The sequence below is a fragment of the Tuber melanosporum genome (genome assembly GCF_000151645.1).
Source record: "Tuber melanosporum whole genome shotgun sequence assembly, scaffold_17, strain Mel28".
Lineage (NCBI taxonomy): Eukaryota > Fungi > Ascomycota > Pezizomycetes > Pezizales > Tuberaceae > Tuber > Tuber melanosporum.
The window spans coordinates 84,251-106,321 of record NW_003298830.1 but is presented as its reverse complement, the minus strand read 5'-3'; the positions used below and the strand labels follow the sequence as shown (position 1 = coordinate 106,321).

At 48.2% G+C, this 22,071-nt stretch overlaps 3 protein-coding genes; all 3 read left to right on the top strand.

Annotated features, from left to right (window-relative positions):
- The first annotated feature begins 3,068 nt into the window (after nucleotides 1-3,068).
- Nucleotides 3,069-4,167, top strand: GSTUM_00004989001 (uncharacterized protein). XM_002836990.2 has 4 exons: nucleotides 3,069-3,318; nucleotides 3,375-3,543; nucleotides 3,625-3,727; nucleotides 3,801-4,167. Exons 1-4 carry the CDS (start codon nucleotides 3,151-3,153, stop codon nucleotides 4,018-4,020), a joined length of 660 nt encoding a protein of 219 aa, XP_002837036.1. The 5' UTR covers nucleotides 3,069-3,150; the 3' UTR covers nucleotides 4,021-4,167.
- A 6,655-nt stretch (nucleotides 4,168-10,822) lies between these two features.
- GSTUM_00004987001 (uncharacterized protein) lies at nucleotides 10,823-12,781 on the top strand. XM_002836989.2 has 6 exons: nucleotides 10,823-11,104; nucleotides 11,155-11,276; nucleotides 11,327-11,465; nucleotides 11,517-11,973; nucleotides 12,022-12,243; nucleotides 12,302-12,781. The coding sequence occupies exons 1-6, from the start codon at nucleotides 10,886-10,888 to the stop codon at nucleotides 12,697-12,699; spliced, it is 1,557 nt and encodes a 518-aa protein (XP_002837035.1). The 5' UTR covers nucleotides 10,823-10,885; the 3' UTR covers nucleotides 12,700-12,781.
- A 1,019-nt stretch (nucleotides 12,782-13,800) lies between these two features.
- GSTUM_00004986001 (uncharacterized protein) lies at nucleotides 13,801-18,779 on the top strand. XM_002836988.2 has 19 exons: nucleotides 13,801-14,118; nucleotides 14,241-14,449; nucleotides 14,522-16,273; nucleotides 16,337-16,349; nucleotides 16,439-16,497; nucleotides 16,560-16,598; nucleotides 16,713-16,738; nucleotides 16,785-16,810; nucleotides 16,860-16,923; nucleotides 16,975-17,006; nucleotides 17,086-17,125; nucleotides 17,194-17,206; nucleotides 17,268-17,292; nucleotides 17,403-17,543; nucleotides 17,603-17,818; nucleotides 17,897-17,978; nucleotides 18,043-18,081; nucleotides 18,129-18,211; nucleotides 18,299-18,779. Exons 3-19 carry the CDS (start codon nucleotides 15,823-15,825, stop codon nucleotides 18,336-18,338), a joined length of 1,389 nt encoding a protein of 462 aa, XP_002837034.1. The 5' UTR covers nucleotides 13,801-14,118; nucleotides 14,241-14,449; nucleotides 14,522-15,822; the 3' UTR covers nucleotides 18,339-18,779.
- The last annotated feature ends 3,292 nt before the right edge of the window (nucleotides 18,780-22,071 follow it).

The following is a 22,071-nucleotide window of genomic DNA, read 5'->3' as shown; positions in this document are numbered from 1 at the left end:
TTGATCTAGAGAAGCGACAGGTACGAGTACTGCTACTATAGAAACCGGGTTTGTCTGTCGGGACTTATGTATATGTTGTTGGGGAGGAGATGCGAGTGGGTTAATGATGTCGAATCTAGCATCGCCGAGGCACATATGTTGGTGGGGCTAAGGACCAGAATTGGATGGTGATCTTAGGTTGTCGTCTTAAGCTAGGTGTAAATTTGCGAAGCTGTGAAGATGAACACTGCCCTCTGGGAGATCTAGGGATCTCCAGAGCCTCGTTCCGTCCTCCTCTATTTCATCCCGGACGGTCAAGAACCAAACACATCATGCCTGCCCTTAGATTTATCCTCCTGGACTTCCCGTGCGCATAGAATGCCGTCCTACGGCTTGGTACGGACTTCCTCCGATGGGTGAACAGCGCTGGGCCCACATCCTGCACTGGAACCACGAGAATCCAGACTCCTCAGACACGGGATGTATTACCTCTGACCAGGGCTTCAGCCAACGGAAGAGAGTGGAGTTTTCCAACAAGTGCTCGACGGCGGATCAGGAATTTGGTGATTTGGGTGTGGATGGCATTGTTCATAGATATATACTGTGTGTCCAGGGCTGGACGTGTGTTAACAGATAGGTGAATGTATGAAACCAGGTCTTCCACAAGGTGGGGTTTTTTTTCCTGTAGTCTTTCGGACTCTTTCCCCCGCGCCAGGAGAGTGCTGGATTTCGAACTTATGATGCATAGTATGCGTCAGAGATTCCGAGCTGTGGCCAAGAACAGAAATTTCTACCAGTAGTAGATGACACTTCAACGGAATGGGGGAACTTCCATGGTGGATACCATCTTTCCCACTCCAGCGAGTCGGTTTACCATTCCCCCAGGAGCCAAAACCATGAACCAGGTAATCATGTCTACCAACCTCAGCGGGTGTAAACTAGGACTCTGGTCCCTCCAATTCGATTACCTCACCATCTGAGTCCTCCTTCTAACGCCACACAAAAGCACTACAGCTAATTGTATAGACCGCAGCATCTTCTTCAACCTCCCTGGCGCAAGGTACCGTGCTCGAGTACGTTGATTCTATTCCCAACATGTTGGTGGAGGGTTGTGAATTGACCCCTTATATGGAAGGCTAAAGAACAACAGCACCACGGATACCTCCATCGCGGTGTTTCGGCAAGTGCCTGCGGAATGCTACGGTAGCCCCTTCGAGTCCGCGATTCTCCGATGTCGGGCTAACTTAAGCGTCTCACACGGTTGAGCAACCAAGTGGCGGGAACACATCCAAGTCCGAGGGAATTGTACCATATCCAAAAATGAGGGATCTAGTTTCTATTTTGTACTCGAGTACTGTACTTGTATCATACTTGAGCAACACAGGAGATATTAACAAGCACCGGTAGTAAAATCGCGACAAGAGCCGGCATTGGTAGTGGGAAATAAATTTGTTGATAAACTTATCAAGGATTGAAATAGGATTTTGCGGTCTCGCAACCAGAGTCAAATTCTGGCAATCTGGTTGGTCCAGACCCGAATTCTCCTCACATCTGGTAGAGACTCTAATAAGACTTTCCCGATTGAGCCGAAGAGTTGAAGACTACTGCCGAATCCCTGAGATGAATACGAGCGTGTATTCATGCGGTAGGGTTTAACCGCGGCAGATAGAGTGTGAAGAAGTATGGTGACACGGTAGCATTCCTTACAGGAGATTGGTGGTGCAAGGAGAGCGTGCAAGGTTACTATTCTTGGACCCTTATCGCCTTTGGAGAGAGGGCAAGAGAATCAGGGGAATCAGGATAATTTACAGTAAGTTAGTGTTGGGTTGGTGGCAGGTGACTCTACCCCAGTGTGGGAAGCGCTCCTCAAGTTTTGACAAGCGTATTGCAGGGATCAGGACCTGGGGTTTTATGAGTCTCGCTAGATGGCAACAAATACGGGCACAGTACTGGTACTCGAGTACAGTCAGTATTGTACAGTGTACTGCCCTCACAGCAACAACACCCATTCTCCAAACCTTGAAGAGGCGAAAGGCTGAATGCAGTCAGGTTATTGAGAAATTATCGCCAATTTACCCCCTCGCTACACTGAATCGCTAATTGACCACTCGGGTGTTTGGCCTTCATATTTTTCTCCAAATGCGCAAATATCGTGGCGAAGCCGAATACCGGAAATTAACTTGTAACCCGCCACAACCAGGAACCTCATAATCGATAGGCAAAAACCCCTTTCCCTTTAGTCACTCTGCCAAAAAAAAAAAGCACTCAGACATAACCCTTTTGCACTTTCACCAAACGCCCGCTTGTACGAGTACAGTATGCAAGGTACCAGCAGGAAAACCCCTGAACCTTGGCTCCTCCATCCCCCAAAATACGGCATCGTATTGGAGCACAAGTATTGGTACGGTGGGCTGTCCTTGTGCAACCTCCCCTTTGAATTGGCCAGAACAAACCTTGTGATACGTGCAGTTCCACAGAGTCAGACTGACCAGAGCACTCAACTCTGTTTGCGACTTTTTGATCGCCATCCACGCGCATTAATCTTATTCTGATTACTTATGCAAGAGGGAAGGGGGAGGGATCCAATAGCGGTCTTTTTGGGGCCGAAGCGAAGTTCCCCCTTGTTGTGGAGTGGGAGTAGGGTACCGGGAGAGGAAAAAGAGCACAAGTATGATATGCTATTCCAGTGTCAGGTTGTTAGTTTCGTGCCCAAAGCACGAGATGGTTTAAATTTAGGGTCTGATTGGGCGGAAGTGTTGTGGAAGTATCATACCGGTACTTAAAAATGGATCTTCGGGAGCAGTTACCTGGATTGAGGGATATCAAACATTGTGGTATCATAGGCTTTTCGAGGATACACAGAGCGACAGGGGCGGAGGGGGGGAATGATTGAGCTTTTGTGAATGTAGGGGGTCAATAGTGTGGAAGGGGGTTACTCGTACTTGTACAGTAGTATCGATAGCCACGAGGCGAGCGTGGAACGTAATAAAAATTGCTTGTCAAACAGTGGATACTAGTATATAACTCGGTCCATTCCCATTCTCCTCCCCAGTCCCTCTCCACCGCCTCCTCAGTGCTTACGTCTTTATCGGGACAGATCCTTTCCCATTTTCCTTTCCTCTCATACTAGCTACTTACACAAACCACTTTGTGTGTCCCCTCCTTTTCAAAATGAATTCCTACACAGCCCAACACGTAGTGGACCAGCCGCCATGGATAAAGTTCATCCGCATAGCCCAGGTCTCCCTCTCGGTGCTCATTCTTGCACTGGCAGCTTTCGCCCTGAGCGCAATCCCGTACGGGAATACTTTCGGCACGTTCGGGTTCAACATCTTCACCGTACATCCCCTCCCTCTCCCCCCGTCTACCTGACCATACTAACAGTAAACATCTAGTGCATGTTTACCCTCATAGTAGGTGCTTACCTTCTCATAACCCCCCTCAGGGCGCCAAAACTGTACAATTGCTGGGCCGCTTTCGTCCTCGAGATTTTCGGCGTGTTTTTCTGGCTATCCCCTTTCGCGACGCAAGCGTCGTGGGCTTCGCTCGGACTGCTCACTGTCGGTTCCCTTCGCAAGCGCGATGCCAAAAAATCATCCTCCTCATCATCCTCCTCATCATCCTCAAATGACGTTTTCGGCTCAGACTACCTGGACAACATAACCAAGGAGGCAGAGGAACGGTATGCGAGGTACAGAGCTGGGTGGAGATGTGCTGGGGCTGCGGCTGGTCTGGGAGGAATTGTTTGGTGAGTTACCGCTCGCCTTGGTTGCTGAATGAAGACTGGGTGATAGCTAACGGGGGGGGGGGTGATATGATAGGATATTATTTATGATTACCCTGATCACTTACTCCATCTTCCTGCACCGTCATAAAAAAAAACCGGGGAAAAAAAACTTGCCCGAAAATGGCAGCCCTGCCAAGGAAGGTGGGGAGGGGGGAATCCCGCGTCCTGGTGCGGCGGAGATAAAAGGGCATGAGATGGGGAGTGTGCATGTCGTGGCTGTGGGTGGGGATTACCCGAGGCCTTATCAGCATTGATTTCTATCTTTATATTTTTCATCTTCGTAGTGTCGTAGCTGGCTTGATGTTGGCAGTTTGCAAGAGTATTTTTTTTACGCGGGTGGTATCACAAGTTATTCACGATATTGGGATGGGGGATGGGGTTTTGGGATCACATAAACTTTACACTTCATTATTCAATTTTTTTCCTTTTCATTTCCCGGAGCACTCCACGGTACGAGTGAGTGAGTACAAATGATATAAATCCGCACCGAGCCATCGAAACCCAACACGTTTCCGACACAAAACCGACCCATGCATGCCAAGAGCAAACCGAGTGACAATGCATGACAACGAGTATGTGCTACATACCGTACGCTTCTGGAAGTACCGGCACTGTGCTGGCATTACCCCCAGCACTCCGGACGGGGGGGTGGTTTCATGGGTTTGGGAAACTACTGGGGTGTTTGGCATATTGCAGATTTATAGAGGGGTGGGGACACCAGATATGGCCCTAGTTGGAGTGCTTAACCAACTTATGATAAGGTTGGGCGAGAACACGGGCCGAATATGATACCATAACCGTCGGTTCTGAAACCTTCGTTTTTTTTTTTTTTACACAACCAGAATCAGGCCAGATTGTACCGGTTTGATAATTCCCGTATTCTCCCAGACAGCCATTGCGCCAGATTTGTCGTGCCTGCCTGCAGCGCACCGTACCCCACTGCACCCCTCACTTGGCACTGTGCTGTACCAGTACGAGTATCATACTGTGAAGTACCGTACTCCCGCCGCGCCCGGGGTAAGCACATAACTCGAAGCCTTTTACAGTACAGCACCGCTGGTGCTGGTGCTGGCGCGCGCTGCGCAGACGATAGCACTTACCGGCACACACAACCTACCGTACGCCGTCAACGCTCAGATGTTTGGCCCTGTTTCATGGCTTTCTGTAGGTGCATTGGTGAAACAATTGTGCTATTGCTAGGCTAACAGGCTAACTCTTCTCTTTAAAGGGCCTTGCTCGGCAGAGCACTTTTATGGCATAATAATTGACTTCCTATTCAATATTCCATATTCTCTGGATTTACCATTTATTGGGAATGTTTTTTGCCGGAGGGTATCCGGTTTTGGGGATGAAGGGAATAGAAACTATTCGGGCTGTCATACTATATACTAACTTGGCTTGTTTGAAATTCTCTCGGAAGGGTCGATGGCGCAGTCTCGTATCTCGTATCATACATCATACCGTATCAACCATTCTTGCATGAGAGGTTGATTGCTGACAACCAATATCTGAAAAACTCGATTTACCGTGGGAATTTGAACAACTGAACCGTGTGCCACCGCACTTGTACTCGTACTCGAGTATGTCGTTGGGCTTTCCTTTCTCAGTAAGGTCAAGGAACCTTTTCCTTTTTTTGTCTCGGAAGGGGGAAAGGGGCTGTATCCTTTTTCTTCTTCTGTGTTTTTCGCCCCTATCCAGACAAGGAAATTTTGGACTTCATAGCACAACGGCTCAATTATCCAAGTTCCCACCGTAAAGGGGCCATGTGCTTTTTCATCACAGTGCGAAATCTCTTCCTCTAGAAAGGGGGCGAGAAACACGCCAAGCAACCTATGTTCCGAGACGAATCAAAAGGAGAAAAAAACACTCCTGTCACCACTACAACATCTTAGTTCCCTAAAAGGGGTATCAGTCACACTACCGTACCCCCAGTTACAACATGATCTACACTGGTGCCACCATTACTATGATACGACCACTACTAGTTTCGATCAACTAGGCGATAAGAGCACATTCACAATGGAGTCCCGCTGTCAATGTAGTTCTTCTGAAGAAACCTTCAGGCTCTTTTGCCTCTGCCACTCATAATAGCTTCTTTCCTAAGAAACCACCTGCTAATATAATTGGTCATGGATTTCCACTGAGGGATGACCGTTCTACAGTCCACTGTACTGTACTACCTAGATAACCGTGGCAATAAACGTCCTGAATTCGGAAGTAAGACTTAAATAAGAAGGGTGTGCAAAAGCAACTAAATTTGAAAATGGCGTTGTTAACCTGTAAGATTCTTCTGAGCGCAGGGGAGAGAGGAGGCCAGTGTTTATATAATCTAATCACCAGTGGTATTAATAAGCAAGGCCAGGACGTGTTCTGGGCCAATGTACCTAGTCTAATACCGGTAGCACAGTCCGTCTGTTCTCACTCAATGGCGTGGTTGACGGTGTCAATGAAGACGGTGGTGCCCGGGATGGACGGCAGTGGCGGCTTCTGTCCAAAGCTCTGCCCCTGATGGCCGCCTGGCCCTGTAGTTGTCTTGGCAGGTATCCTGACTGCCGTCAACTACTCGTAAAGGTAACTCCCGGACCTATTTAGGAATAGTACTAGTACCCGACGGCCCGAAAGTATAGCTAATCCCTCGGGCTCCTGTTTTTGCGAAGGGCCCGCGCCAGAGTCCGGCACTCCAAGACAACCTACCTTGGACGACCGGGACGTTTGAGTGCGCTAGGAATACGCATCAGATCTCGAAATTGAGCCAACCAATTGCTGAAATTTCCATTCTCACCAATAGTTAGACGTAACTTTCGCTAATGGAACCTCAGCTGCAGGGCTGCAGCAGCCACCTACCGGCTAGGCTCTGAGACACAAAGGCTAGCAAGTTCGCCCAACACCGGAAAGGTGCTCTTATTCACATCAGAGTGATCAACTATACAACCAATCACACGAGTGGGCTCGATATCCAAGTTGCATGAGCAAAGTGGCGGTTCTACCTGATTGCTTCATGCATCAATGCAATCAAAGGGTGAGGACCATGTTTAGTATGCATGACGATATGGCGCGGTCGGGAAAGCGCACGATTTTCGAATTTGGATTTGCTTTGGAACGGCGGCCAGGAATTATAGCCTACGGGTAACTTAGAACACGATCAGAGATGGGGAAGCAAGGGCGAAACACAGGGCCCGCCAGGCACGCCGTTGGTTAAGCAATTGATCATCTCTAATCACGTTTGGTCATTTTTCCTTATTCCCCCTGTGGGCGGAGTGTGAGCTGCAGGCCGAACGTACTATTTCTCTCCAAGGTATTTTCATACACAGATTTCAAGATATCATAACGAACTGCTCAACCAACAGCTGGCCAAGTATTCCTGTGCCTCACAATACTATCTCCGGACCAACCCATCACTATTGCATAAGGTAGCTATCTGGGGGGGGGGCAAAGAATTAACAGTAGAAAGTCTAGATCAGGGATGTGAGCGTGAAAGGAATGGATGGTGATTGATTGATGTTGTGAAGAGGGGTAAAAAACAGGACCCAGGAGAAAACCCAGGCGGAGGGGTAGCTTAAGAGCAGTATCGTACTGGCATGATTAGCTCAAGATTTAAAAATTGCGGTGTCATTCCGTTTTATGTAAAGGACGATTTTTGTCTGTGATAATTTATGATTAGTGATGCCACGATCAGATCATGCTCGAGCAGGACCCTCATGATCTGCTCGAGTTGCTCGATCGGGGGTACTGCCCCATCATGCTCGATCATGATCAGTCATGATCGATCGCTCTATCTAAATATGTATAATATTATACCTATATCCATCTTGGTAATCATGTGATATCACCTATTTATATAAACACTCTCTACGCCGCACACTCGATAACATATCCTCGACAACACACTCTACTATTGATTCTTTAACACGCTTTACCTCCCACTTCTCTTGCCTAAAATGTCCTCGCTCTCATAGTCTCCTACGACATGCCGGGCGTCATAGTTGGTGCCCGTACGCTTCAAAATATCCCACAACATCTACTTGCCCGTTTCCGAACGCGTCGTGGAAGGCTATCGCCTCCGGAGTGCGACCATAAGGATACTGTCGGTTAACTAAAGGCAAACAGCTGACCCGCAATACGGAAGTGACCCGAACGGAGTCCATTCATACTCACACAGGAAGTGGGGGATCCTCAGGCATCTAGTCGGTTCTTCGGTATAAAGGAATACAGAATATTGATGGTTGTGATGATTGTCGAGACTAACTCAAGTTTTAAATTGGTTGAGAGTAAGGATTTTCCGCGTGCTATTAGCATACCGTGATGGTGAAGAAAAGTTGACCGTGGCCGGCTAGACTCGAGCATAATCGACTATACTCGATGAGTGGGCATGCTCGATCACTGCTCGATCACTCGATCAGGGTCTACCAATTTGATCGATCATTCGATCATGAGGTCGCCCCGATCAGATCATGCTCGGGCGGAACCCCTATGATCTGCTCGATCATGATCTAGCCCATCACTATTTATGATACTAACTATTCCTTATGCTGACAGAGGGGCTACCGTCTATTTTCCATAGCCCACTGGCATGTCTCGCTCGATCTCTATCGTGACAGAGCTAGATAAGAATTAATTTTACCGCCATAGATTCTTTTTGGTACGGTAAGTACAGAACAGGCCCTGAAGTAGAGAGAACAAACATTTATGTGATAAAAAAGAGCCTATATCATGCATTTATTTAGTTAGTTCTTCAGAGTGGCGGTCTATCGGAATTCATTGAGTTTTCTTTTTTCTAGGAGTGCTTAGGTGTATGCAAGTGTGCAAACAACTGAGGATACTGTATAAACGGTGAAATAATAGTCTATTTTTATTTTTATTTTTATTTACTTATTTTTAAATATTTTTGAGTGGGAGAATACTCACCAACTCTCACCGTAAACATGAACGTCTGCTCTCAAACGCGAGGCACTCGAGTCAAGTACCGTCTGGGAACAGCCTGCATAGTACCAAAGTTGCGCCGCTTCGCGGTCAATATTTAGCTAACCCGTAGCGGAACCCGATCTCAAACAAAGTCGGCATTCCATTAGGATCACCCGTCAGGGCCGAGCTAACCGTAATATGACCAAGGATATAAAACTCACTGCAATGTGTAACGGTGTAACGGAGATAAGTAGAATATTATTATATTGTAATAAAATAGTATAAAGAGAAGAATTGTATTAGAATTACATTAAAAAGCTAGGTCAAGCATATAAGACAAGGAACAGTTATACTAGTATTCCCGCACTCTGATTTCTTTATTTAAATCCCTCCTCCCTTCCCTTTTTCTTTCTTTCCTCTCTCCCTCTATTTACTCAACTGCAACAACACTCATTCAAGTTCTCCCTCAAACCACCACTTCTTATCAGACCAACTCTCTTCTATAAAGTCTCTCTATAAAGTCTCTCTATTCCTTCTACAAACTACTAAGCCACAATGCTCTATCAGAACCTTTTAATTTTCCTCTCCTGTATCATCTTTCCAGTTTCAGTAATTGCTATTCCTATCTCTGATGAAGTGTTCAACACTCAAGGTGTTACATCTCCTTCTGCATTGGACAAAGTTGCAGGCAACCCTATTTGGACCAGGATTCGTGAGATTGGAGAAACTTCCTCCAACAAAGACGCTGATATTCTTAATCTGATTAAGGGAACCTTCCTGGACCCTGAAATTATTGCCGCATCTAAATCCTCCTCCGATCCTATAGCTCAAGATATTCACTGCGATACTAGTCCTTCTAGTCCCCGTTACTCAGACTCCCTTCATCTTGTCTCTATTGTTATTTCTCGCTCAGAAAACGAATTTGGACCTGTCCGCAATCCTGGTGGCGGAGCATGTACTGAACATGCAAATTATTCTACTTCTCACTTTGGTATATGCTCATCACAACCTACCTGGATGACTTGGAGGACCTTTGGAACCTTTGCATATGCTGTTACTACTGCTTGTGTGCAGCAACATGGTGCGATGGTATCTGGAGGAAGAAATGTGTGGAATGCTGGGCAGGATGTTAGGGTTTATTAAGTGGTTGACTTGAAGGTTAATAGGGAGATGTTGATCAAATAAAATTATCTACTTATTCAATTTATAAAATTTTTCCTTCCACCAGACCGATGTGACACCCGATTGAACACTGCGATTCCGTTACCCGAACACCACAGAGTACAATTCCGGACCGAACCTCCCCAAGCAGAACAGGGTTTTCACTATTGAATTTCCTTTTGTCTACCTAATATATAACATAAATGGCAAAACTAATCACCGATTGATTTGTATTACCATGAACATGAAGACTCGAAGAAGGTTTAAGACTTCTACCAAGTAACTTCAAGTTGAAGTTGCCTTTTCATCTTTAAAGTATTCTAATACATCATGGAGTATTTATCTTTGATTTATCTTTGGGGATATCTTGATACTTCATAAATTGTTAAACTTGTGGCAGGAACTATGTCGGCTCGGGGGGGGGGAGGTATGTCAAGATAAGCCATGCACAGTACTCGAGTATGTGTAGAAACTAGAATTAGCATGAACGCCATAGTTGAGATGTTTAAGTTAGTGCTAAAACGTACTTCCTCCCCGTATGTACTATCTCGACATACCCCCCCCCCGAACCGACACTGCGTGGTACACGCAGGCGATTCCTTGTTTCCTAGAAAACGGAGATTTGGGTTAAGAGCTCGGGAATTCCGATTGTAACCAGCGTGTTTACAAATGCTTCAAGTATCGGCACCACCAAGACTCTATTTCGGTGGTTTGTGAGGGCTAGGGCTGCATACGATACCACAATTTAGTTACACAGAGATTGGCCATAATATTCTATCCATGGGAATTGGTTTTCGGGGAGCCGGAAAAGGCCCTTGGGCCGTCGGACGGCATTCACTGTTCACGATAGATCACTCGGATTCGCAATCCTTCCTTGACAAGGCGATTGAAAATTTTGAGTGAACTGTGCCAAGATTCTTGCGGCTCCCGGCCTCATGCGCTAACACTTCCGCACTTAATTGGCCAAAGCCTCTCCAGCCCAAGCTTTACCATACCCAGTAAATCAACGTTTAATTAGCTCTCCTCTTCATCGCCCGAGCACGCGAAACTCCAGACATGCCTTTGTCAGCAATATTCAGGTCGCTACAGAGCAATCAACCAGATGCCTACCAGGCCATGAAGGGGGGCCTAGGCCTTCGGCTGTGGGAAATTGTCGCGAATTATTGGGATTTGGGGTTTACTTCTTTCGGTGGCCCTCCAGTGCATTTTCAGATCCTGCGCAAGAGGTTTGTGGATGCCGAGAATGGGAGGATTCCTTGGATCGATGATCAAACCGTGGGTCTTTATCCCCGGGTGACTGGAGATCACTATGCTGATCTGAGTAGTACCAAGAGCTGTTTGCCATCTGCCAGGCACTCCCCGGACCGGCGAGCACAAAATTTGCCTTTTGTATCGCTTTGATACACGCTGGGTTTATTCCAGCTTTCCTCGCATTCCTTATCTGGAGGTTTTTTTTTGACCACACTCTGGTTCCAGAGCTCGTCTAATGAGTTTTAGTCTTCCGGGTGCAATTGGGATGTTTGCTCTGGCGCTCGGGGTTGAGAGAATAGGCGAGGTCCTTCCTGACCCAGTTTATGGCTTGCTCTCTGGTCTCAATGCCAGCACCGTCGGCATTATCGCTCTGGCGGCCGTCCAAGTAACATTCTCGGTTCTATTTCCAATTAGCTTATCTGACTGACAGCCTTAGCTCGCCGAGAAAGCTATCACAGATCCTCTCACTCGTATGCTTGTCATACTAGGAGCTTGTGCTGGGCTTCCATATAACGCACTATGGTACTTTCCGCTACTGATGGCCATCGGAGGTATAATCACAATCTTCTGGGACCTTTGGGGACGTGCCAAGTTTGGCCGTATGAGGGCTCGGTTTAGCCGGAAAAACAGGAACGAGCAAAGGGAGGCCGAGGAGTCTATTGCGTCCGGTGCTGTCCCGCTGGAAAACAGAAACCCTGCTCGGGATGGAGGTCTGCAGAGGCGGGCAGCTGGCCGTGCTGAGGCAAGCGGGGCAACAGCTTCTCCAGCGCCGGGAGACTCGGAGAACGAGATCACAGCCGAGGCTGAAGCGACTCCACAACCTCAGGGAATTGACACCGTTTCCCATGCTATCCCGGTGAAGGTCGGGATTTTGATTATCATCGGATTTTTCGGTAGTTATCCCCCTCGAGATGTTGGCGGGTGGCACTGACGGAATCTAGCCTCCTTTATTGCTCTGATGAGTGTCCGTGGACTCGACAACACTCCATTGGAGTTCGACCTGTTTGCGAATATGTATCTTGCCGGAACCATCATATTTGGTGGAGGGCCAGTCGTTATCCCCCTTCTCCGTGAATATGTCGTTGAGCCCGGATGGGTTTCATCCCGTGACTTCCTTCTTGGCCTTGCCATCATCCAAGCTTTCCCCGGACCAAACTTCAATTGTAATTCCACTTTCCCCCTCCCCCTCTCTTCACCTATATCCGATTAACAATCATTTAGTTGCGGTGTATCTCGGAGCCCTTGCACTTAATCGTGGTTCGTCTTCTGTTCTTGGCGCTTTCTTAGGGTTTCTAGGAATCTTCTTTCCTGGAATTACACTCTCCATCGGCGTCCAATCGATTTGGCGGGTCCTACGAACAAAGCCGGCCGTTGTCTCGTTGCTCCGCGGTGTGAATGCTACAGCTGTGGGCCTCGTCTTCACCGCGGTGTATAGACTTTGGCAAATCGGATATTTGCAAGGCGGCCAAGATGGAAGTGGGAGCCTAGGATTAGAGCCCTGGTGGGTCGTGGTAGCAGCCGTAACTTATTCAAGTGTCCAATGGTGGAATGTACCGCCGCCAGTCGCAATTCTTGGAGGCGCTGTCGGGGGAATCGCCTGGTGGGGCGTTGTGGAGTAGATATAAGTTAGCAAGTCGATGTAAAATGACAGGTTGTAGTGTAAGAATGCGAAGTATGCCAACATGCAACTCTTTGAATAAAGGCCTGAATCCGACGTAGGAAAGCGGGTGGCCTCCGCGGTACACCGTACCATGGTGTTTAATTGGTAGCCGAAATTCATTCTTTGGTCGTTCTTTTGTGACATCATAGCCTTAGAATTGGACACGTGTATGAGGATAACCCACAAATGAGCCTCGGTCCCTTTCCCCATTTTCAATTTCCCGAGCCTGTTCTCCGTGATCAGAGTAATGACGGGTTTTCACGATCTAGCTACGGTACTGTACTATAGCTACCACCATGCATATTGTCGAACTAGACCCGTGGCCGGCGGGCATGGGTCCCCGCGGACCGAACTATAGATTCACTAACAGAGATGAAGCAATAGCTTCTTGGGATCTGAAAGGCGAACACGTTCAAGAGTGGGTCCTACGTACGCAATCCAAAAACACCTATTAATTGTAGGAGACTGCAAGCTATATAGGGGTCAAGTTGAGCCATCATCCCGAGTCCACTTGTTTCCAGCTTCTCAATCCTTTCCCCAAAAAATTTCCCCCATTCCAGCGATCCTTGCTTACTACCCGTAAAGACAATCCCAAGCTAATTTTCTACTCGAGTATAGGAATGACACAAATTTTTATAGCCTACATGCAAATGATGGCTCCCGGCAACCACCCCCCCGGGTCCCGAATTTTGGGTTCTAGATAACCCGGTCAACAGATATCTAGAATTTCAACATTAGCCCTGCGGTGGCTGTCAACTTGCCACCATGTTTGGAATCGCCCCCAAGGCCACTTCCGCCCTCACTAGCCTGCTCTGGTCCCGAGTGATTGCCGACGGATAGCGATTTTCTGCACATGATTATCCGTCCGCGCGAGTCCCGCGCTGTTTGATGGATGGGAGTGGATTGGTCCTTGCTGGGACAGCTGATACGGAGGAAGCTCTTCGTGATAACCACATGACACCCCCTTCACCGCTCAATGGCTGGTAATGGATTCGATATTACTATTCCCACACAATGAACCAAAAGCTCGGTGGGAACGCCGGGATGATGCTGTTTACGAGCACCCGCACCCCGGCAGAGGGGCGCTACCGGCATCGGGCGGGAGCTTACCATCGCCAAAAATTTACTTTACGGGCTGAAAAAAATCATCCTGCCTACCGGCACGCGAATATGCGTCAACAATGTTCAAGGCCAGCCGAAGAACTAGCGAGACGCACTGTCACCGAGACATGTATAATATATACTGTATATCTACGGCGCTGGAGCACAACAACGTGCTACGCATCAAAATGGCATCCCGTGTGGGGTCGATAACTACCGATAGTATTAACTCAAATACCCTCTTTTTCGAATCGGAACCCAATACGGCGCGATTACCGTATGTTTGCCTCAAAGTCTATTTTGACATCTGTCAGGATTCAATAAAATTTTGGGATGCTTGATCAAGAGTAATTTCATTAACTATATTAAGAATATCTCCACTAAGTCTTTCTCACATAGCGGTGAGCGCAATGATCCCAGGCTATCTCGGCCCGTTGTGAGGAGATAAGTCGTTCGATTCTGCGGAGGAACATTCCGGACAATACCCGTGAATTGGATACGTCCACCTCGATGCTGGCAGCGGGGCCAGCGCTGTATTGGCAGGCCGATGGAATTTCCGGTCTTCCGGAATTTTAAATCCATCTGCATGGAGATACTCGTACAACTCCGTGGGCACCACCACCTCCTTGATATATAATGACCGCCTGTTATCTGATGTCAGCGCGTGCCAGTGCGTCTAGGCGCTTGAGGGGAAATTTTGGTTTCCAACTAGTGGCATAGCTGTTGTGTAATGGATGGCTGCGGCGGTTTTGGTTGTGTGCCATGGTGGGCTATCGTACTAGGGTATGGACATGGGTGACCGGACAGTCAGGGATTAGAGGTGTCCAAGCTTTTTGCTTGTTTGAGCAATCTCCATACCAAACCCATTCTTCTGTTTCCCATGAGGGTATGGGGGTAGAACGGCCAGGCCTCCAGGATCCTTGGCTGCCCCCCCCCACCTGTCACCAACGTCCATACCCAGGTATCTCCTCACTCACGAGGGTCCTGCCTCCTCACAATTGAGCCACTCTTTGGCAACGCGTGTTCTGCATGCGTGCTGCGAACCGCCCGATTCGCATAGGGACCACTGTTTGAACGACGTTTCCCCCACCAATCTGGGGAGATTGTTCTGACCAAGTTGGAGCGAGTGACTGGAGTGTGTAGGGGGGAGTAGGATACGATTCTCTGGAATCTTGGACTCTGGTGAAAGCCCTGTAGCTCTGGTCAGTCGGGGCGGGCTCAGCGTTGAGCTGATCGTGAAATATTTCAAAGAACCCAATCACTAGCTTTGCTGGCCGCCCCTGCTTAATGTGGAATTGCTTCCCTCGGTTTGGCCCTTATCTTTCTTTTTGTTTTGAGACATCTGTTCGTCCATGGTGTAGGGCGGTTTCTGGACGACGCAGTGGTTGGAATTTGGCGATATTGGTTCTCCTAATGGGGATCGAGTTAGTTTCGGAGGTTCAGCAGAATCAATGGTTTAGATGGAGAATCATGTTGTTGCTTTTATACCTCCGCATCTTGTCGCCGCGGTAGTTGACTACCGTATCAGCGCATTTACTGAGTCAAGGGAAAATCGGGAACTTATTGATAGGGAACCCAACATATCATCGTTCCACAAGCCATCCTAAATAATCAGCGTCGGTCGCCCCACACCCTGGCCGGTTCCAATTGCTTCCCACCACCTTCACGAAATCAGATCCATAACACCAATGTTACACCTTTGTCAGCTCGGGGATTCAATTTATTCGCGCCATCAGTGCGGGGTCGGTGAAAGACTCGGCAAACCTCAGGCTCAACAAAGGTGCTAGAGGGAGTTCAGTATGTACGAGTAACTTTATGTGGTTATGGGCTCTGTGCGGATCTTGGACGAGCGAAACTCCCCATGCAGTATTACAAGGGTCTACTCGAGTACCGGTACCGGTAGTACAGTACGGTACTCGTAGGAGGCAAGGGGTACTGGTACTCGAGTATGAGTACCCGCAAGCAGGGGTCGTGAATTTGTATGGACTCTAGATACGCACGGATTTTTTTGTCACAAATTTTGCGAATCCCTGTTCTCGGGCACTTCCTGCCTGCTACGAGAGGTGGTTCATCGCCAGAGACATTCCAGTGCTCGAGTAGAGTGATTCTGCTCTCATTTAAATCCCCGGTTTACCCCACGCTCTTCAAGAGACTGGAAAAGCCGCGATCCGTTCGCAGAGGTTTATTTGGCTCAGTGATTCTTCCTTTGTCTCCTTTTTTGTTTTTTTTTCCGCTGCTTTGTCCTTCGCTTTCCTTCGAACGGTGCCAATCCCACCCACCCACCTATCGCCTGACACAAGCTCTTGGCCATTTACCCAGATCGTGGGGCCGTGATTACTTTTTTCTGGTCTCGAGAAGCGAGAGAGAAGCGGTTCTTGGTAAAAATATCCGTCTTCCCGAAAGTTGCTTCTGCCTTCCCCCCCGCGCTACCGGTACAACAGTTGCATTTTGCGGGGTTCCTAAACGTTTATCGCGCCCACAATCGGAAAACTGAGTAGAAGAAGCATGGTAAGTTGGCCAGTTGCTTCCGCAGCTTATTCTCGACCAACTCTGGCCTGTCTCCGGAACAGACACTGATGGAGAAACATGTGCAATAGGACGAAAGAGCTGATTCTGGTATCTCTGGGGTGGTGTCCCCTCAGTCTCGCGCCGAAAAGTCAGAATCCCATTCTCACAATGCCTATCCATAAACAATTTTGTATTGACCGAATCTAAAAGCTATCTTGCGACCGAGGATGATACTTTCTCCGTTTCGTCGTCGATACTCGATTACGCCTATGAGAATGGGAGGCGATACCATGCATTTCGACAAGGCATGACCTCGCTCTTCCACCCTCACCCCATTTTCCGCCAGCAGACTAACTATAACAGGGGCATATTATGCGCCGAATGATGAGGTTCGTACCAGATTGGCAGCAAGGGAGTTTATCTAACAATGCATAGAATCAAAACAATCAGCTAGATATCTTGTATATGTCCTGTCACTAAGTGTCGAGGAGGCGGCTAACCATCAGAAAGCCATCACATATACCTCCTTCTCTTGGGCGGAGATCTCTATATAGCGCCGATAGAGCGACCAAAGGTAAGTTTTACCCCCTAGTCTGTTATAGATGCTGAACCTTTCATGAAATAGCGAATTCTGGACGTTGGGACCGGGACAGGAATGTGCGTCGAGATCTCCTACCCCTTGAAATTTCCCGTGCAATGGCACTCGATAACTGACTTACAATAACGCAACTATCAGTTGGGCAATGGACATAGCCGACAAGTTCCCAGACGCAGAGGTGGGTTGAAACCTTTTCTACTAGTCATGTTCGAGACGCCGCTAAGTAGCTCCTGATGTTGGTTTTAGGTTATCGGCACTGGTAAGGCGGCACCATATCGTGTAAGATCGTGTGACCAGGCAAACGCTAATATATTGGGTAGACCTTTCACCAATACAGCCCGAATGGTATGTCACTTTTCTAATAGCCCGATACCCTGCGTATTTGGAAAGCCGGTACCGGTGGTGCATTGGGGCCAATTACATGGTTAATTATGTACTTTTCTCCGCTTTAATAGGGTTCCCCCAAACGTCCACTTTGAAATAGACGATGCAGAAAGCCCTTGGACTTATCCCGAGAGTCATTTCGATTTCATCCACATCCGCTGCCTTTTCGGTGCCATTGGTGACTGGCCCGCGCTGCTCGAACAGTGCTACAAGTATGAATCCGTATTACCCTCTCGGTCCCTGTCCGGTTTGAACTGACATGTGGTTGAAGGTATCTAGCGCCCGGCGGATGGGTCGAAGTTGTCGAGATGAAACTCCCATATGATTGCGACGACGGAACCTTAGCAAGCGACTCCTACCTCTACAAATGGTGCGAATACGCTCTCGAAGCCGGCAAGGAGTCCGGGCGGAGATTCGACATCACTGGTGAAGTATACGGATGGCTGGGTCGTGCCGGATTCACAGATTTGCGGGAAAGAAATATGAGGTATGTGTGGGCGGCTCATGAGGGCAGAACATCATCCGAAGAAAGGAGCCAAATCCCGCTGACTATTATTATGGACAGAGTACCAATTGGCCCTTGGTCAAAGGATCCTAAGGAGAAGGAGGTTGGAAAATATAACCTTTTAAACCTCCTAGAAGGCATGGTATGAACTTGCCCCCTCAGCCACCCACGAGAGATGTAGAGGGTTGATTGAAATGAAAAAACAGGATGGCTTCACAACGGCACTCCTGACAAGGCATCTCGGCGTAAGTTATCGCATCCGCTCTCCTACCCCCCGACTAATATTCCCTAGTGGAAACCAATCGAAGTACAGGCATTCTACGGTGGCATACGCCGCGAAGCGACGGACCCGAGGATCCACTCGTACTTTAGACAGTAAGCCTCCGTCCATTCAACCGCGCTTAATTGATTTTTTCTTCTCCAAACAATTACTGATTGTGCATGATATGAATTGCTGGACAGATATTACTGGGCCGGCCAAAAACCGATACGCACTGCATGAAATGAAGTTCGGGGGATAATTTCGCCCCCCATTTTTTTAACACCTCCTTTTATACGATACCTGCTGAAATATGGTAATGCTCGGCCCACATGAAAAGAAGCGGTAGGTAGTATGGGAAATGGCGGTTTCGGCGGGGATGGGACATTAGTGGGGTAGAGCCTGGCTGGTTGCCAAGTTGCAGAGAGCGCCTGATAGGGAGGGGGATAACGGTATCTACGTCGACTTTTTTTTCCTTTCTTTCTCCTGCTCTATTGTCCTCTAGCCGTGCTGTTACTTTTTCCCTTTCGAAGCACTTGGGAGACGTAGTCTATTTGTAAATTTGGAATTCAAGATAAGTTACTCGTCGTTTCCTGGCGTTTGTGAGCGCACCCTGGTCTGTATATAGCGTCAAGACTAGATGCATGAGACCTGATGAGAAGTACTGTACTTGTAGGTTGCAAATTTCTTTTTCTTTTCTTTTCTTTTCTTTTTTGAGTGATTCCCAGGAGTACTGGTAGTTTTAATCATCCAAGGCTTTTCAAACCTTCATAATCACAAAATGTCGGTTGCAGCTGGCAACTGCAATAATCACAAGTTGTCATAATTGACCATTCTCAAGTTCCAAGAAGTGTGTCTGGTCGCCCGGAAAATCAATCCCAGTGGTTGTAGTGGGTGGTTGTGACCCATGCACACAGTTCCAAAATATAGGATTGTGAAATACCAGTATTTCACAAACCTTCATTTTGACATTATTATCTCATTTTTCACCATCTCATTTTCATGTCGGCCGGACACACACCACTTAAAAGCTAAAAAGAGTTTTCTGGGAAACCCATAATCAGGGAAATAATGAAGGTTTGGCGTGGCGACCAGACGCGCCCTAAATCCAGGTTATATTTCCTTGTTTTATGCGTTTTTGGGCTCTCTGCTATTGGTATAAGATGCATATGCAGGAAAATGTAGGCCTAACCGTCAGAACATTACGAGTACTGTACGGTGCAGTAGACTGTGAAAGCTCTCGCATATCTCGTGCGCGCAACCAGTACACAAACCCGCGAAGATCCTCCCCATCAGGGCGTCGCCTCGTGATCGAGCATAGCAGGCGCAGTACCGTGATCCAAACAAGTTGTCAGCACTAGCTTAGCCCCCCTATGATATCGTCCGGTGGAAAAAAAATATATTCACCCCCAATCACTCGCCCGGCCCGGCCCGCGGCCCGCGCAGCTCATTACGCGATACCTGAAACATCCTCCCTGGTCTCATCTCCCATGAAGTTCGGAGCCCATCACGGGGGCGGAGAGGGGATTGACGGTTAGTAATTCCGTTCCCCCGTTTCACCGGCTACCGGGGGGATTCTCGCTGGGCGGGGATCACTTTGCCGTTCGTGCTGAGCATATTGGCTAGCCCCCAACCTACTGTATGAGTCTTGCCCTCTCGCGCCCCAACCAGGCATCCCCATCCCCGGCGTTACTGGCGAAGATAGCCTCGTGGTAGAACAATTTTATAACGTTCGCGTTAGCATAGTTCGGCGTCCTGGGTACTATATCCCTGTTCCCATCCTCCTACGTACTAATTATATGAGGCGCAAAGAGCGGGGCGTGGGCAAAAAGCCCCCGCAACAACGTCAATAACGGAGCGGAAGCACCTCGCGTATGGATCCCAATTGGGTCAACGGGATTCTTCTCATAGATGTGCTTGGCACCGCCCCATCTGAAGCACAATTTCCAGATGCCGAGGATGAGGTAGTTCTTTAACATCCGGAATCTGTGAATGAAGGTGTGCTAGGGGTGCGTCTTTGATTGCTGCTAGGACTTCTGTTGCGCTGTTGTCCCTGCGAGCGTGGAAGGAACGATATGCGAAAGTTCTGGTGTGCGTGTCTAATTGTGCTATAGTTGTATGGACCACCTACGGGCGGGCGGGTCGGTGCGTGCGTGTGCAGCGCTTAGTGGACCGCAGAGGTCGGAGTGTAGGTCTCGTTGTGGTGCTCGAGTATTATGGATGCTTTTCTGGCTTTAAATCGCTTCCCTTGAGAAGCTGGGTTACTACCGCATCAGTCCTCACTCACTACTCTTCTCCCCCCCTACGCCGATGCCGGGGAAGTCGACAGATATAGTAACGCCCACGTCTATACAAGTACAACTGCTGGCTCCCTTGTCATTCCTATCCGGTGTTGCAAGCGCGCTATTGGCGCTGAAGAAGTACAGTAGGACCCGGGCCTTGCATAGGGCGGCTCGCACGGGTCGTGTTTCTGCTCGAAGGTGAGGTGGGGACGGGGAGGCTAGCTGTGTGCCAGACACGGGTGAGGATTCCGGAGGAGGTTAGGCGAGAGGTGTGTGTTGCTCTTGCTACGAGTACTAGCCGTTTTTTTAAGTCTCCGGAATGTAGATGACGGTCCAAGTTACGCCAAGAGTCAACTTACACATGGGTCATTTAAGATTTTCTTGCCGGGGGTGCAGAGGAGGATCATGTTGCTCACGCCTACGATGATGAAAATGGCATTGACTGAGAAGCCAGAAGTGCCCATTAATTAGTAGTCTGTAGAGTCTAATTATAATATGGGCGGTAATCAGACTGGTTGTCAGGCTCCGGCCTCTTAAATTCTCTCTTCTATTGGCCTATTCTTTCCGGTTATTTTGCCTCTCCACTCCGTTAAGCATGATAGTTATTCCCTCCTTCGACCCCAATACATTTAGCTATGATACTAGGAAGTTTAGCTACCTCTTTATTGATCTCCTCAATTGTAAGCCTTTCCCACTCCTCCTGAAGAACGAGCCTCATTTGTAGTAGAGCAGTGATTCTCTCATAACCACGGCGGGTTTGAATACGGCTTTTCATCAAGGCCCATATATGCTCAATGGGATTGAAATCGGGAGAATTTGCAGGCCAGTCTACCTTCTCAATCCCTTCTTCTTCCCTTTGAGCATTAGTGAAAATGGAGTCATGTGCTGGTGCATTGTCCTCCATTAGCACAAAGGAAGTATTGAACTCCAACCGCTCACGACATGTAGGCCAAAGAAGTGGTTGGGCAACACACTTCACATAGCGCCAAGAATCAATACCCCTTCCTTCCCCCCTCTTATATTTTGCTAGCTTAAATTTTTTGCCCCAATGGGTTTGAGGTACCCGTTCCTTAGGTGCATTTTGGTGCTTTTCCGCATGGCGTTGGGTAGAGAAGTCTGCTAATTCTGTAGTTCTCAGGTCCTCCCACTCCTCCGAGCTCCTCCATTCCTCATTCAACCTCTTCTCCTCTGCCTCCCTTCCCTCCTCTAGTAATGCAATAGCCCGTACTGCCTCCTCCTTTTCCTCACTACTTTCAATCTCCCATACATAGAATGGTCCCTTCCATCCCCATCCTATCATGCCCCAGCACATTACACTTTCTCCCTGCTTTTTCTTCCATCCCACACAGTCATCGTGCCACTTTTCTGTTTTATCTCGCCAGACAAGATTCAACCCAAAGAGTCCCCCCACCTCAATTGACATCTCATCTGTGAACCCATAATTCCTCCATTCCTCCATCCCCCAGTCCTTTCTCTCCATACAGTAATTAAGCAGTACGACTTTATTTTCAGTCTTAAGAATAAATTTAAACAACTCTTTATATGCTCTAATCCCACGAGACCGCAGAGCCTTCCAAATTGTGGAATTGCTAACGTGGGAAAGCCCAGCTTACTTCCGAATATCGACAAGACACATTCGCCGAGTACTGAAGTCGTGCCTTACTGTGGACACGAGGTGGTCGACTTCCGCATTG

Coding starts and splice junctions, on each gene's coding strand:
- GSTUM_00004987001 (XM_002836989.2), top strand. CDS start 10,886: ATGCCTTTGTCAGCAATATTCAGGTCGCTACAGAGCAATCAACCAGAT. Junction 11,105..11,154: donor CTTGGATCGATGATCAAACC/GTGGGTCTTTAT, acceptor TGATCTGAGTAG/TACCAAGAGCTGTTTGCCAT. Junction 11,277..11,326: donor CTCGCATTCCTTATCTGGAG/GTTTTTTTTTGA, acceptor AATGAGTTTTAG/TCTTCCGGGTGCAATTGGGA.
- GSTUM_00004989001 (XM_002836990.2), top strand. CDS start 3,151: ATGAATTCCTACACAGCCCAACACGTAGTGGACCAGCCGCCATGGATA. Junction 3,544..3,624: donor GCTCGGACTGCTCACTGTCG/GTTCCCTTCGCA, acceptor TTTTCGGCTCAG/ACTACCTGGACAACATAACC. Junction 3,728..3,800: donor GGTCTGGGAGGAATTGTTTG/GTGAGTTACCGC, acceptor GTGATATGATAG/GATATTATTTATGATTACCC.
- GSTUM_00004986001 (XM_002836988.2), top strand. CDS start 15,823: ATGGACTCTAGATACGCACGGATTTTTTTGTCACAAATTTTGCGAATC. Junction 16,599..16,712: donor GATACTTTCTCCGTTTCGTC/GTCGATACTCGA, acceptor TAACTATAACAG/GGGCATATTATGCGCCGAAT. Junction 17,979..18,042: donor TAAACCTCCTAGAAGGCATG/GTATGAACTTGC, acceptor ATGAAAAAACAG/GATGGCTTCACAACGGCACT.